At 40.7% G+C, this 16,462-nt stretch overlaps 1 protein-coding gene across 8 annotated transcripts in view; it reads left to right on the forward strand.

Moving 5' to 3' along the window:
* Window positions 1–16,462, forward strand: part of NCOA2 (nuclear receptor coactivator 2) — a 268,760-nt gene that overhangs the window by 221,469 nt on the left and 30,829 nt on the right. For 7 of the 8 annotated variants that reach the window (XM_059902309.1, XM_059902312.1, XM_059902310.1 and 4 more), the window contains 5 exons: window positions 34–181; window positions 2,050–3,304; window positions 10,305–10,515; window positions 12,854–13,060; window positions 15,763–15,978. In XM_059902309.1, coding sequence (XP_059758292.1) covers window positions 34–181; window positions 2,050–3,304; window positions 10,305–10,515; window positions 12,854–13,060; window positions 15,763–15,978 — 2,037 coding nt within the window. The remainder of the gene's footprint in view (window positions 1–33; window positions 182–2,049; window positions 3,305–10,304; window positions 10,516–12,853; window positions 13,061–15,762; window positions 15,979–16,462) is intronic. The other variant, XM_059902316.1, reaches the window with a different exon arrangement.

Consider the following 16,462-nt stretch of genomic DNA (forward strand, 5'->3'; position numbering starts at 1 on the left):
AAACGTGCGTTCTGCTTCCTTGCTTGCCCGCAGTGCTGAGACAGGGACTGGCCTTCAGTCAGATCTATCGTTTCTCCTTGTCCGACGGCACTCTCGTGGCTGCACAAACGAAAAGCAAGCTCATCCGTTCTCAGACTACTAACGAACCTCAGCTCGTGATATCGTTACACATGCTGCACAGGTAAGCCGTGTTCTGGGGTACCACCTGCCCTTCCCAAGTCAGGAGGAGAGGTTCCAAAAGCAGGAAATCGTCCCAGAGCTTGTCAGGTTTGGTAGACATTTCTGTTGACCAACCGCAGGCATGTAAAGTATAAATTAAGTTAAAATTAAATTGTTATTAACTGTTGGCAAAAAGACAACTCCCGATACTGAAATTCAAAGTAGGGCTACACTTTGAATTTTAGCCTGAATATTAGTGAATTTTATTTTATTTCATTTTGTTTTATTTTATTTTATTTTATTTTATGTAGGCCGTGCCACGCGGCTTGTGGGATCTTAGTTCCCCAACCAGGGATCGAACCTGGGCCCTCGGCAGTGAAACCGCGGAGTCCTAACCCCTGGACTGCCAGGGAAGTCCCAACACTAGTGAATCTTAAAACCCAGCTGGAAGGACATAGACTAGCACTAACTTTGCTCTGACATGACTGACTGCCTGTTACATCAGAGAAGAGAATTGATCAGTTCCCAGGGGTGATACATGCAGGGCAGGAATATAGAATGACTTCTGCTCCTGTGTGTTTAAATCTAAAACTTTCAAATAGACATACACTTAGAAGGAATACTTTAGATTGTTATTCTCAGGTTTAAATTAACTTTTTGACATTAGACTTTAAATTGAAGGGTAGTGAACATTTCCATAAAAAATAAAAGTAAGGAAAATTGAATGTTGATTTTAAAGTAAGTGTCATAAACCATATAGTTTTAGAGCACAAATTTAGGGAAATGATTGTATTTCAAGTTATGTAAATATTTACATGTGTGCTACGTAAAACTTTATGAGGTGCCATCAGCAGATATCTAAAGTTGCTTTGAAGTTCTCTTTTATTACATTTCTCAATTATTTATTTTCTTTTTACGAATAAAAAAATCAAGCAGCCCTGTTTGCCAACTGTTAATAAATCCGACCTCAAACTGAAACAATTTGAAAGTGATTACAGATGCGCCACATTTCACCCCCCCTAACTGAAAGCTGGTGTTTGACAATTTGTGAAACCTGTTTTGTTTGGATTTGTGAACACGTTTGGTAACTCACAAGTGACTGCCAAGCTGTAAATTAAAGCTCATAGGGCTTGGAAAATCATCCAGCTCAGCAAACCTGCTTTGAGACCAGGAGCGGAGTAGGGTTGCCTGCGAGTTGGGGAATAAGATCACAGACTCGGGACGATCTGCAGTTCCTTCCATGTGGCCTGAGAGGCTCTGGCTTTGCCTTCCAGGGGGGACCCAGGCGAGGGATCTGTTAGACAGGTAATCTAATTCTAAACAGTTTTGGTAACTTTATTGGCTCTAAAGCTTGCAGAGTTTCGAAGAGTTAGGGGCAAGTTGTTTTCCCTCTTAAGTTTACTCTTCATCTTGAGCCAAGTAGCACACATCAAGCTCCAGGCTCACAGATCAGTCTGTTGTTAGGAATTGTAATCTGGCAGATAACTGAAGGCAGTTATACTTGTTTGGGTCGTTTCTTTCAGACAGTACAAGCTCTCAGTTATTCGTGATAACATACCGTTTAATGAGAAAGGTATGTTATGTAATTGGAAGCCCGCTAATGTCTTGTCTAGCGACTATAATTTCAGTATGGTAGTAGTCAAATTTAAACACAGCTTCCTCTGTAGAACCACAGACGTCTTAATGAGTGGACTGAAAAACATCCCTCTTGGTCCAAAACGCTGCATGTTCACTCTTGCCCGTAATTGCAGATTGTTTCATCAAAGTATTATCCTTTCCTTCCATGTCGTTCGTTCTTTTAAAGAAATGAGGCGATCTCATTTTCGAAAATTAATAACAACTTGCTCAGTGTCTTCCCTTTTATCTTATATTTCTTTCCTCATCCTACAGAGAGCAGAATGTGTGTGTAATGAATCCGGATCTGACTGGACCAGCGATGGGGAAGCCATTGAATCCAATTAGCTCTAGCAGCCCTGCCCATCAGGCCATGTGCAGTGGGAACCCCGGTCAGGACATGACCCTAAGCAGCAATGTAAATTTCCCCATGAACGGCCCAAAGGAACAAATGGGCATGCCCATGGGCAGGTTCGGTGGTTCCGGGGGAATGAACCACGTGTCGAGCATGCCGGCGGCCACTCCTCAGGGTAGTAACTATGCACTCAAGATGAACAGCCCCTCACAAGGCAGCCCGGGCCTGAATCCAGGACAGCCCAGCTCCATGCTCTCACCGAGGCATCGCATGAGCCCTGGCGTGGCCGGAAGCCCTCGAATCCCCCCCAGTCAGTTTTCCCCCGCAGGAAGCTTGCATTCGCCCGTGGGAGTTTGCAGCAGCACAGGAAATAGCCATAGCTACACCAACAGTTCCCTCAACGCGCTGCAGGCCCTCAGCGAGGGGCACGGGGTCTCGCTGGGCTCGTCGCTGGCTTCGCCGGACCTCAAAATGGGCAACTTGCAAAACTCCCCGGTGAATATGAATCCTCCCCCGCTCAGCAAGATGGGAAGCTTAGACTCCAAAGACTGTTTCGGGCTCTACGGGGAGCCCTCGGAAGGCCCAGCCGGGCCAGCAGAGAGCAGCTGCCACCCGGGGGAGCAGAAGGATGCCGGCGAGGCCGGGGGCGGCGAGAGGCCTGACGGGCAGGGCAGACTGCATGACGGCAAGGGGCAGACCAAACTCCTGCAGCTGCTAACCACCAAATCCGACCAGACGGAGCCTTCGCCCTTGCCTGGCGCTCTGTCGGACACCAGCAAGGACTCCACGGGCAGCTTGCCTGGCTCTGGGTCGACGCACGGAACCTCGCTCAAGGAGAAGCATAAGATTTTGCACAGACTCCTGCAGGACAGCAGTTCCCCCGTGGACTTGGCGAAGCTGACAGCGGAAGCCACGGGCAAAGAGCTGAGCCAGGAGGCCAGCAGCACAGCTCCTGGGTCCGAGGTGACTATTAAGCAGGAGCCAGTGAGCCCCAAGAAGAAAGAGAATGCACTACTTCGCTACCTGCTCGATAAAGATGATACTAAAGATATCGGTTTACCGGAGATCACCCCCAAACTGGAGCGACTGGACAGTAAGACAGACCCTGCCAGTAACACGAAATTAATCACGATGAAAACTGAGAAGGAGGAGATGAGCTTTGAGCCCGGTGACCAGGTGAGTTTTGTCCTGTGTCCTCCCCAGTGTACTAAACCGTAGCCATCAGGGATTTCTCCACAGGGGGCCTTCTGAGGCCCCAGGTGACTGGATAAAAATAAGTCTTCTCCTTTGTTCTTGCTTTGAAACAGAGTTAATTCTCACTGAGGCCGCGTGTTCCAAACACTCTGTCTAGCAAAGAGTGACGTCGTTATAGAGCTGACTTTTATCTTGTAAAGGGTCGAGTGGTGATATTTCAGGCTTTGCAGGCCACACACTGTCTGCCACAGCTATTTAGTTCCTCCCCTGGCTTGCAGACACAGCCCTAGACACTACACAGGAACAAATGAGTGTGCTGTGTTTCAGTCAAACTGATATTTGAATTTTATACAATTTTCGCGTGTCACAAGATACTCTTCTTTTGATTTTTTTTTTTCGATTATTAGAAAATGTAAGTCCATTCTTAGTGCATGGGCCATACAAAAACAGGTGGTGGGCAGGATTTAGCCCGCAGGCCAGCTGGGGTTTACTGACCCCTGTTATTAGAAGATACCTAAATTGGAGATAATCACTTCCTCAAAAGTGGGCTTTGTCAGGACAGACTTAATTATTTTTTACTTGCCTTTCCCTTTTTAAGGGCAGAGGCTGACTGGTTTTCAGACTCAATGAAGATCATTCTACCTCTCTTTATTCTCAGTCACGACTTCTGCTTAACGCTGAAGAATTTCTTAGACCGTCGGTATAAAAAGTATTTAAGGGGAAATGGAGAGCAGAGGGGAGGTAAAGTTGGCCTTGATGTTGGTAGAGCGGAACCATCAAATATAAGTGCAAAACTGAAATAATAGGTTGCGTTATCTGTTGTTCTTACGTGAAAAATTAATTTCCTGAGAAAATCAAGGATAGCTAAAGCGATATTCAGAGTCATTCTTGATGACACTCTGAGGTAGTGACATCACAGAGGGAAAATGCAAACTGTTCAAAATTTTCCTATTTAAAAAAAAAAAAATGATTTATTGCTGACAATAATGACTTGGCATAAGGGGTTTTCTGGGGAATCAACGACCGGTGGGGTAAATAAAGATCCAAGACTTCATCAACCCTGCCATCCCTGAGCGCTGCCTTAAGTCGTGATGGGTTAAGAAGTGAAGAAGCTGCACAGGCCTCTCTACTTAAAACGGTTCACTGATATGGCCTTGAAACTTGTTTTACAAGTGGACGTTTTAGATGTCGCTGTCTTCGGGGACTACGTAGGTGTGCATCGGGAGACGAGAGAGGAGCACCCCTGGCCGTCACCTTGGACCTCCCGGGTGGAGGCTGACCGAGCAGCAGCTCTGGGGTGGAGAGCACAGATCGGAGGGGCCGAGGCCAGCCGTGCTTGGACAGCCGGCCTCCTTCCAGGTCCCGAGCACACAGCTTCCTGTCTGTCTTTCACTTTGATGTCTGGACAGCTGCTACCATTCCCTGTGCCCTTCATGAGGGAAACAGCGTAATTGTGTAAACACCTTTGGTGAGGATGAATCCTTAAACTTGGATGTTAGTGCTGAGTTCTCTACACCAGCTACTCTGTGATGCTGTAAGATCATTGCGTGGGGGGACCCGGGGGCTCAGTGGAAAGTTAATAACTATATCTTGGATAAAGTGTAGTGTAAAAGCATATTGACAGCTGTAGATGTTTTAATCTTTTGAGGTTTACTAGATTAGAATACGCAGAGCTAGTGGCAGTTCAGAGTGGCAGGCAGAGATACTGTCACTCAGGTCTCTTGACACATGCTAGAGGGCAAGATGGTGACTCATGAGGTCCCCCTTGGCTTAGTGGCTAAGTGGCTGGTCCCCCGCTCCATAAACAGAATTTATTTCTATCCCAGGCCTGAGGCCCTGGGGACTTAGACGGTCAGGGAAGGAGGGTGCTGTTTGGCATTTGTGTGTTTACCTATATGATTACACTAACTTCATACAAGAAACTGACAAAGAAGTTCTGTTTGTTTTTTTAGAGTCCTTGAGTCACTTGCACGTTTCTGATTGGTATTTAAAAGAACGTTTTTTCTGATCAACGTTATCTCACTTTGGGAACTTAAAGCACAGAGTGTTATCAGCACAAACCTGTCATTTTGGGTGGACACACACACACACTCACACTCACCCATACACACAGTATTTTTTTTCTTAATGAAACCCAGTTCCTGGTTTTACCGTCCATCTATTCCCATTTAAAACTCCACCAAAAAAATACTGCTTCAGAGCAATTTTAACATCAAAAACATTGCAGCTTGAAAAAAAAGGTTACCACAGGAAGTATGCATTACCTAAATTTAGATCAAAGTTAGAATGACTTACTTTAAGAAAAAAAAAAAAACAGGGATTCTTTCACTTCCCGCCCTCCTTCACTTTTCCCAAATACAGGTTGATTGTATCTCCTATTGACTTCTGTACAAATTTATCAAAGGTTTTTCTTTCACTTCAGGGGAACACAACACATTTTTATTCAGTAAGTTAAACTGTTAGCGAGCCTGAATTGCACAGTTGACTGTCTTGTTATTTAGACTCAGAAAAGAGCCATTATCCGAGGGTGTGTTTAACCTATCACTAACTTATTAAGGGCAGGAAGTACTTCGATGGTGCCATTATACCTAAAATAGCATTCTTCACTCGGTAGAGTATTTAAACAACATTTGTTTCTACAGTGTTTCATAACCAGCAGGAAACAATGACAGAAAAATTTCCGATATGTTCACTGACTTTTAAGTTATATACTTATTTACACAATGGAGCATGTGTAAATGATACTAACTAAATGGTACTCTTATGCTCTTTCTTAATGCTACTGGGCCACTTATGATGAGGGTTTAGAAATAGTCTGTAAAGAATTTCTTCTTGTTATTTGGCTCCATTAGAAAAGCAAACCATATTTTAAACTGGTAGTGTCCTGAAAATTTCCCTCCACATGTGGTAGAATTGTGTTGCCATTTTTTAAAGCAATTTTATGTTAGGCAAATGTGGTAAAAGAACAGTTTTTAAAAAAATTTTGGAAACACTGTTCTGTAATTTATTAGAATACATGTATTAAAATACGTATGTTCTTTATATTTCCTTCAGAAAACAAACTGATTTGACACATGAAAAATTCATAAAACCAGAAAAAATTGCAGAAATCAAGTCCAATTTTCATTTTGTAGAACTTTTACAAAAATCTTTCTGACTCATTTTCTGCCTGAAATAGTTTAAACCAACTCTTCAAATTGATGTGGCTAATTTGAGCATTCGAAGAGATGCCTAAGCAAAACTTTGAAGTATCTTGGCAAAGCGTTTTCAAGGAAGGCATTAATCTTTTTGTTTTGTGAAGAAATCATGCCTAAGAAAGGAACTAGATAGGAACTAGAAGAACTTTTGATGAGAATTAAAGCTTACTTAGGGGCAGAAATGTTTGATCAGAAACTTCATGTGATCAAATGCACCCCTTCCAGGACTTACATGACTACAGAAGAAAATGCCCGTAGTCGTCAAATTTTATTCCTAGGCAACCAAAGGTATAGAGATATTTTCCTTGAAAAAGAACATTTCAAGTAAATTTGAGACAGTTAGATTAATTTAAATGCATACTCCAAATATTGACAAGAAATAAACACAAGCAAAGCAATATTATCTCTAGTGGGGAAATTTTCATAATGCATTTTTCTGATGGTAAGCTGAATGAATTCATATACTATACTGTCCATAGTTAAGGGTCTCCAAAGAACCAGTTCCTTCTGAATATAACACCAAGAAGTCCCTGCATGACTTTCTTAAGATAAATAAGTGTTTAGTTACTTGTCAAAGCTAGACTGATCCACAGTTGAATTTGATCAGCTCTTAGAAATGGCAAAGATTAAAATTTGAAAATCAGTTTTAATATATGCTTTTTAAAAATAAAAATCAAGGAAAATCATGGATTTTAAATTATCTAATTATTTGAAATAAAGAACCAATAAATAGGTTTAAACCATCCAAATATATTAATGTTTTATATAGCTATGTATATATAGAGAGAGAGCTTAACTTTAGACTTATTTTAAACTCATCATATTCGACACAAGAGTAGATCACAAAGGAAGAATCGTGAATCCTATCATTAGAACTCTTCGAAACTATGATAGTTATTTTTCTATTCAAGATGGTTTAAAGTATCATTTTATTAGTGTGAAAAGAATAAAGGTAAAAAGGAAAGGTGGGAGTCTAGACCCAGACTATTAATCTATATTGTAAAAGCTTTCTTTTACGCATGTCTGGGATTGGGAGCAAATATAAGAGCATCCATTGAGGAAAATAATATACTTTATTTTTATTATTGTTTATATGAACCTATTTATTTGGGCTGTTTCTCATTCAAGGCATCTGCAAAGCTTTCTCAAGAAGTAGCTTATTACTTATTACGGCCCACCCTCTCACCCCTCCACAAACAATGAATTTTAAAATACTCTACACAAGGCAGCATTACTGTAGTAGGGAAACCTGGTTTCCTAGGACAGCAATAAACTTCACAGTTTATTAGAACCTCTTAATACCTCTGTAGCTATTTTCATGATACAACTATAAGGATATTTATCCATCTTTTTTTTTTTTTTTTTTTTTTTTTTTTTTATGGCTGCGTTGGGTCTTTGTTGCTGCGCGCGGGCTTTCTCTAGTTGCGGCGAGCGGGGGCTACTCTTCGTTGCGGTGCGCGGACTTCTCATTGCGGTGGCTTCTCTTGTTGCGGAGCACGGGCTCTGGGCTCACGGTCTTCAGTAGTTGTGGCTCGCGAGCTCTAGAGCGCAGGCTCAGTAGCTGTGGCGCACGGGCTTAGTTGCTCCGCAGCATGTGAGATCTTCCTGGACCAGGGCTCAAACCCGTGTCCCCTGCATTGGCAGGCGGATTCTTAACCACTGTGCCACCAGGGAAGTCCCTATCCATCTTTATGAAACTTTTTTCTGAGAAATTATAGAAATGATAGGAATTTCTATGAGAAATTGAGTTGATTCTGGGAAATGTTTTAAATTACCGGTTAAAATAGTTGAAGGAACCCATCGGGTTGACTGAGTGTCCATTGCTATGTTCCAGGCACCGTCCTCAGAGGGCAACAAGTGCTTATTACACTGATGTTTGTATCTTACGTATTCAGCAAAACATGATAACGATAGCTTTCCAACGGAGTCACTTTACACATGTTTAACTTACCCAAAATTGTCCATACACATTCAGAAGAAGAAAAAAAAAAGGAGAGATAGCTATTAAATAAATGGTTAAGTCACGTGAGCAGTTTTGCCCACCGTTCAAGAGACTTAACTGGGTTTTGGTTCCCTTGAAGCTCCAGTAGTGTGGAAATGTAGCTACAGGCTTTTTCAGTGCGGAATGGCCCCCACGTAAACTTCGTCATTTCGGACTCAGCCAAAGAAACAGTGATGTGCTTTCACTCTGGAGGGAAAACTGGCTGTGTTGCCCTTGGTGGAGGGGACATACAATAAGGTTCCTTCCCGAGCCGTTCTAAGGATCGTTTTGTCTGTGTCTGTCTATACTTTAGGATGCTAACTTTGGAACCTAACCCTTACCTAAGATGTAGCTCTCCCAAGTTTGATCCCTCCCTCTTTTGTTAGAAACGGGTGGCTAAACGTAACTAGAAAATGGTCTTGTAATTGCTCAAACAGTGCATTAGGAATTCCCTGGAAAATGGATCTCCAAGTTCTCGCTAAGCTAGTTGACTCTGAACAAAGAATCCAATAAAATATCACTTCATTGTATCCGTCCTAACTTGAGAAATTATGTCCAGTAAAAAGACTTCCTATATAGATTTACATTTGCCATAAATTGCAAAAACCTTAGTAAATGCAGCTTCTAGTGTATACAATAAAACTGTAAGCCATTCTGCTTTAAGTATACCTCATGTCAGATGTAAATGCTTTCATTTGAATTGCCAGTGTAGACAAAAGGGTTAGTCACATGGTCAAGGATTCAAAGTCCATCCAGTGACTTGGGGGAAGTTGCCTAACTTGTGTTTTTCCACCTACACATCAGGAGAATCATTCTTATCACTCTCTTCACTAGAAAGTAATCCTGGGAGTTAACTTAGCCATTTTCTTATGTGGTTGGCGCTGTCTGATTTTAAATACTTGGCACACAGATAGGTTCTACTTAAACGAATATAAATTCAGTTGAGCTCTCTGGAAGAAAAGCACTAGGTGTGAAATAGTGGTGATATGTACCTTATTATTTTAATGTTGGTAGTTGAAAGGAAATTATTTTAACAAAGGGAAAAGCCATAAGAAATATTTTTATGGCTTCTGTAAAGTCAAATTAATAGCTGCTATGTTTTCATCCTGCTTCCCTGCATTTGTCACCAAAGCTGGTGAGTGACTGAGAAAGCCAGTGTCATTCGAAACTGAAAGTGTAAGCAGGAAAAAAACACGACTCAAATGGAAAAGACAGGGCTGAGCTGCTCATGGGTACTTCAAGTTCCTCGTGTGTTTCACTCCTTGCTCTTAAAAAAAAAGGAAGAAAGAAAGAAAGAAAAACAAAGTTCTAAAAGGAAATGACCATATACTAAATACTGATTTCGTGTAAATTTGGATCATATTTTCCACCAATTTTTCGTTGTTGTTATTTCTTCAGAAGAGTTAAGCACAAAACCTAGGCCAGGACTGTAAGTCGTAGTACACCCATGGTTAATGAGAAATACACATACTCATAATTAACTGAATTATTAGCATAAAATAAAGGGGAATTTACAAATTGCCAGTGAATCACAGCGCTAGAAGAGAGCTTTCTTTCTAATTCAGTCACCTCTCTTTTCACAGATGAGGAAACTGAGGAGCAAGAGATTAAATTATTTGTCCTTTGTTGATTTGATTTTTTTTTAAAGATGATCAATTAACTGTTAGGCCTGAGGTTCGCATGTGTCTGCATCTCTTGTTTGGCTCTGGTGCCTTATACCGGTTAGGTCTGTAACTGCAAACCGGGCCTGGGGCGCCCACTCTTCGCGTGGGACTGGATAAACTCTTCTGTTTGTTAACCGCAGCCTGGCAGTGAGCTGGACAACTTGGAGGAGATTTTGGATGATTTGCAGAATAGTCAATTACCACAGCTTTTCCCAGACACGAGGCCAGGCGCCCCTGCTGGATCAGTTGACAAGCAAGCCATCATCAATGACCTCATGCAACTCACAGCCGAGAGCAGCCCTGTTACACCTGCTGGAGCCCAGAAAACAGCGTTGCGAATTTCACAGAGCAGTGAGTATGAGATATTGATGGTTATGCCAAGAAATTCCCATGTTATCACCATCAGAAACAGGGGTTATTAAAATCTGACGCAAACAGCTTAGTCACTTCAAGGTTTTTATGGTCAGATAGCACCACCTACCGTCCCAGCCCTCCAAAACAGTATTCAGGGTGGCTTCTAGTAAACATGGCCTTTCTGCAGGCGCTTGTGGTTAATATAATCAACACGGGGTGAGACTGACCTGCATTGATAAAGTTCTTCGGATGATTGTCATACTTCCCTTCATTTCAGTTACTGCCTTCAGAAATGGAGTTTTAAAATAGATTTTCTGTGTCTTAATATATGGCTGAATACTTAAAAGACAGAAACTTAGAAAGTTATGCTGACTTTTCAGGAATAATATACTACTAAAAATTTTTTATCAAAACACTTTCTCATTCTACATGAAAGGGCTACACACATTAAAAATATCTTGTCCTATCTCTTAGGAATCCTCATATAAATATCCATTTTACATGGAAATTTATCATATAAATGTTTTCTAAGTGCATCTTAAGTTTAATTAGTATGATATACAGCTGGAAGACCTTAGACTGTTTTATAAGTGACATTTTTTATCGCTTACTTTTATTTTTTTAATTTTATTTATTTATTTATTTATTTGGCTGCGCTGTGTGGCTTGCAGGATCTCAGTTCCCTGTTTTTTTGTTGTTTTTTTTTTGGCCGCACCATGCAGCATGTGGGATCTTAGTTCCCCGACCAGGGATCGAACCTGTGCCCCCTGCAGTGGAAGTTCAGAGTCTTAACCACTGGACCACCAGGGAATTCCCTATTTTATATTTTTGTAAGTTTAAGATGAGGTCTTTCTTCACCTTGAACACTTAGTTTACAAACTTGATAGTTAGCTAAAGTTGTCCGATAGTTTTGAGCAAAAGAAAATATCTTTCCTGCTCTAGGGACATGATCTGTAGAAAGACAGAGAACCTCTTCAGTGTTAAATTGGTGAACAGAATGATTTTTCCCTCTTCAAATACAGTTTGACCCAAAGCTTAGCATCTGTTCTCAAATCAGAAATGGCAACCATCAACCAAATCACAAAATATCCTTGATTAATAGATCTTTTCTCAAAGTGATTCGTGATCGTTCTGAAAAGGGTAAAACAACACAGAGTTTTTGTTAGTTATGTGTCAAACGTGCCTACTTCTTAGGGAACGGAGGGTTGCTTATGGCCTATGAGAGATCACAAAGTTAGAGAGTTGAGAAGTGAGTAAGAAACACAGTAGCGGGTTTATGCTCATGACCCAGCGGAGTTAATGGAGGATTGAATGGAAACTCATGGTTTCTCCTCTATCTGTACCTCCTGATGGTATTCAGACTACTGAATGGTAACCAGATAACTAAACCTGAGGAAGTCAGCTTAAGCATGTACATCTTTTTCATTTAAACCCTAATTCTTCTAAATATTTTATTTCCGTTATTGATTGTTAAGAACGTTAACGTGTTTCAAATGTTCTATTTCATACTGTGTTTATATAATTAAGAGAAAATAAAGTCCTTGATATTATTTAATATATTAGCTCTATGAATTGTAATTTATAATATCTTTGTTCTTATAGAAACATTGTTATCAAATCACTGGTTGTCTGTGTGATAGTATAGTGCACTGGTGTAGTACTTACCGCACAATAAACTCTTGTGAACTAACCATAAGAATCCTTTCAAATATAAATGTATCTGGAATTTAAAGAAGCTATATTTAGAAGACTTAACAGGGCCCTAAATCTTCAATACTAACTTCAGGTACCAGAGTTCACACATTTAAAGATTTTAACTTTCAATGAGAGTAGACATTTTTAACCTAATTTTATTCCTAGGAAAGTCCAATTAAAAAATGATAGTCTTATGTCCAAACCACATGTATCTGGGTTTGGTGCTATATGCAGGAGATGTTTATGGCTTCACAGCTGTGACAAAGCAATATTGCTAAATTCAAATAATATATGAAAAAAATATGTTAGTTTCCTTAACAAATACAGTTGAATATTAGAAGTTAATACTGGGGAGAAAAATATATGGTAAATAACAGACATCTTCTTTTTTTTCCTTTTACTTCTTTTTTGTTTTGCAAGGTTGTCAAGAATTAAATTAGAGACTTGTTGATTAGAGTGCAAGTCTATGTTTTTGCGCCACATGTTTTTTTGTCTGTGAATTTGTCTTTTATATAGGCAGTTGGTCCCTGACATGCATATCTTTGTTATTTTACAAACGATATTTTCCCTGAACACTACTTCTGTTGCTGTTTTCCATTATCCTATATTAACCTTAAATTTTCATTTGTTTTCTCCTTAGCTTTTAATAACCCACGACCAGGGCAACTGGGCAGGTTATTGCCAAACCAGAATTTACCACTTGACATCACATTGCAAAGCCCAACTGGTGCTGGACCTTTCCCACCAATCAGAAACAGTAGTCCCTACTCAGTGATACCTCAGCCAGGAATGATGGGTAATCAAGGGATGATAGGAAACCAAGGAAATTTAGGGAACAGTAGCACAGGTAAGGGCTCAAATGTGCTGTTAACTTTATTGGTGGGTTATTTAACTTAATGATGTATTCATCCACATCAAACTAGTAGAATTTTTCAAGTGAAATTTTTTATGCTAGAAACTAACATTTGAATGTAACTAAATTCTGCAAATTTTCACTGCGAGCGTGGTATGTGAAACATCGGAAAGCATTCAAGTAAGCTGACCCTTTTATTCTGTGATCATTGTTTTTACAAGGGTTCTAATCATTAATCCTATGGCATAGGCTCATTTCACTTCTATTCCAGTTACTATTCCAGACATTGTAGTGATATGTGTAAAATAATTTGGTGGTTGCTAGCGTGTCATGATAATCTGCTGATAACCCCAGAACTTCCTGTTAGTTGATGACTTGTGTTGGGCGAATTTCAGAATGAAGGTTTAAAATTCAACCAACCTTTTATACTCATAACGATAGCAATTCTCATTCCAAAAAAAAATTAATTAAAAATAACGAACTTAAAAAAAATAAATAAATAACGAACTTTACATAGTAGTATGCCTAGCCTAAGAGTAGCTGATCCAGGGCCTCCATTTTTAAAGATCTGTGAAGTTGCCTGTGATCTGGTTTGGCCCCTGACCTGCTGTAACTTAAGGTGTCTGCCAAGTTGCCCATGCATATTCCTAAGTGGTAGTCACCGTCATAGCAGCAGCCGTACTCCCAAACCTCCACCCAGTTCAGGCTAGGACTCACTGCTGCAGCATTGATTGCTATTACCACCACGTCCTGTACCCTGTGGTATCTGTACCCTATGGTATCCTGTACCATTAGGATGCTAAGTTTTCTAATGGAGAACTGCTCACAGTTTACCGCTGGAGACAAAGGCATTGAAAGAAACAGATATTATAAAAAGAACTTCTATTCATGGGTTTTAATTCTTGGTATTTTTTTAGCTTAGTCTGTAATCCCTGTATACACATTGCCATTTGGATAGTTAACAGAAAATAGGAGTTCAATCTAAGGTTTGAAAAGATGGATTTCTTTTTTAACTTTCTGTTGTTGGTAAGCAATTCATGGGAAATGTGAAGAATGTTGTACTAAAATAGTTTATTCATTCAGCAAGTATTTATTAGGTGCCTACTCTATGTGCCAGGCACTGACTACATCACTAATTTATTTATTCGCAGAAACAATGCCATATTAGTTTTACATTATTTTTACAATAAAGTATTGATTTATATAAGTAAAATATTGACTTATGTAAAATTCTATGAGAGAAAAGGAGCCAATGATTTATGAAAGGTGGCTTCTTATTATTGGAATACAAGAAGATCTGGGTTCTTGGAGGAATCTTTAGGAATTTGGGGATATACCTATATTCAAATCTGGGCAGCCTGGAGATGACTGGCATCTAGGCTATGAAGATCATACAATGCCTGTGCTTTGTTTCAAAAAGAAAAATGAAAAAAACCTGAAAGAGACTACCCTGGTTACAATTGCATTAATATTTCGAATTATGGATTATTTTCCCTCCTGCTTTCTATACTTTCTATAATCTTGTTATATTAATTAGATAATAGATTTTTTGAAAAAGAAAATGCCTTTTCTCCCACATCTTTGTGTAAGTCAAACCTAGCCTTAAAACGGTTTTTAAAATATGTATTAACATGATATTGTTCTAACTTGTTCAGTCTAATTACCCTTTACTCTAAATCATCCTAATGTAGCACATTCTCATTTCACCAGGGAAAAACTATCCACAATACATGTTCTCTCCATTTCTGAAATAATACCCTATTTTTAGTTGTTTATCATGATTAAAGTAAATGAAAGCAAGCCGTGTCTCTGAAAGCAGGACTGTTACACATGCATTATTAAACGCTTCAGAATGAAGGGTCCTCACTTGGGGTTGTTCCCCTTTAGGATATCAAGTCTTAGCCCGTGTCTGGCCATTGCCAGCATCTCGGGGGCCAGGCCAGAGAGAGCAAACACGTGATCTGCCCAGCAGTGTTGTGCTCTTCTCACTGGTGTGTGTGGTCACAGAGCTGTTACTATCTCACGTGTAGAAGGGTTTTTACAAATCTGTCCCGATGCAGCCTAGACCTATATCGCCAGGAATGTGGTGGTCCAGGTCCACCGAAGTGGTTGGCGCTCCCTTGCCTTGGCCACAAAGAACTGGAGTGGAAAGACGCTGTCATTCCCCCAGCTCCCGAGGCTGCTTTGGTCAGCTTGGAAGCTTAACGAATTACAATGCTCAGAAAGGGATTTGGGGATTGAAAGTCTGGCTGGGGCTTCATGGGATATTCTCTGTGATTTGGGTTTTTAATTAGAATATTGATTATCAGTTTTTACCTTGTTCCTCTTAGCCTCACCTCCCTTTTGGAAAGTAGAGCATTGACGTTTGTATCAGCTAATGTGATTCACTTCCTGAGGAAGGAAGTTGGGGTTATCCACATGCCACAGCACCTGTTTCTAAGTACATATGGGAACGATTTTAACAGCTTTTCCGAACTGTAAAGAGTGGCAAGTCCGTGTTGTGAAAAACTTCGTAGTAATTGCCATCTCGTATTTCTTAGCCAAGGGCCCACGTCTGTCCCGGCGAGGGCCCGGTGAGCTGTTGGGCTAACCGTGTACTGAGCATGAGCGTCTCGTACAGAGTAAGACCGTCTGGTGTTCATACGTGCCGACTGTTGCCAGGCACTGCATCTCCGTTTTCTCTGGCTCGCCTGCAGGCATGATTGGTAGCAATGCTGCCCGGCCCACCCTGCCATCTGGGGAATGGGCACCTCAGAGCGCTGCTGTGAGAGTCACCTGTGCTGCTGCCACCAGCGCCATGAACCGGCCGATCCAAGGAGGTATGATTCGGAACCCAACCGCCAGCATCCCCATGAGACCCAACAGCCAGCCTGGCCAAAGACAGATGCTTCAGCCTCAGGTCATGAATATAGGTAAGGTAGTTCCTGTGCTCTTTGCTTTTCATTTTTATACTTTCTTAGAAGAAGAGAGGAACAGCTCCATAAGTTCTGTCAAGACATGCTGCTAATTTGCGGTTTAGGTCATGCCCCCATGTCAAGCTGTCATAAGTGGGACTTTGCTGGAACTCTGTAGGGGATCATAAAATTGCAGGTTTTCCGGTTACTTAAGAGAAGCCGCTACCCTTATGATGTTTTATTTTCGTTAAATTACCTAATTTCAGCTTTTGCAGGGAGTGAATTGCGCTGTAACACTAGAAATGTTACACAGATGGTATTTTGAAGAAGTATTTCAGTGATGCACCAGTGGTTCCTAACTCTGCATGGTCATCAGGACCTTAAAATGCAGACCCCTGGGCCACTACCCTGGACTATTAAACCAGACTCTCCCAGTTCCTCACTGAAAGTGCAGGCTCTTAGAGAGCATCTCACAAAACGTAGGGGTCACTAGAATTCTATT

Source organism: Balaenoptera ricei, chromosome 17 (assembly GCF_028023285.1).
Source record: "Balaenoptera ricei isolate mBalRic1 chromosome 17, mBalRic1.hap2, whole genome shotgun sequence".
NCBI classification, from domain to species: domain Eukaryota; kingdom Metazoa; phylum Chordata; class Mammalia; order Artiodactyla; family Balaenopteridae; genus Balaenoptera; species Balaenoptera ricei.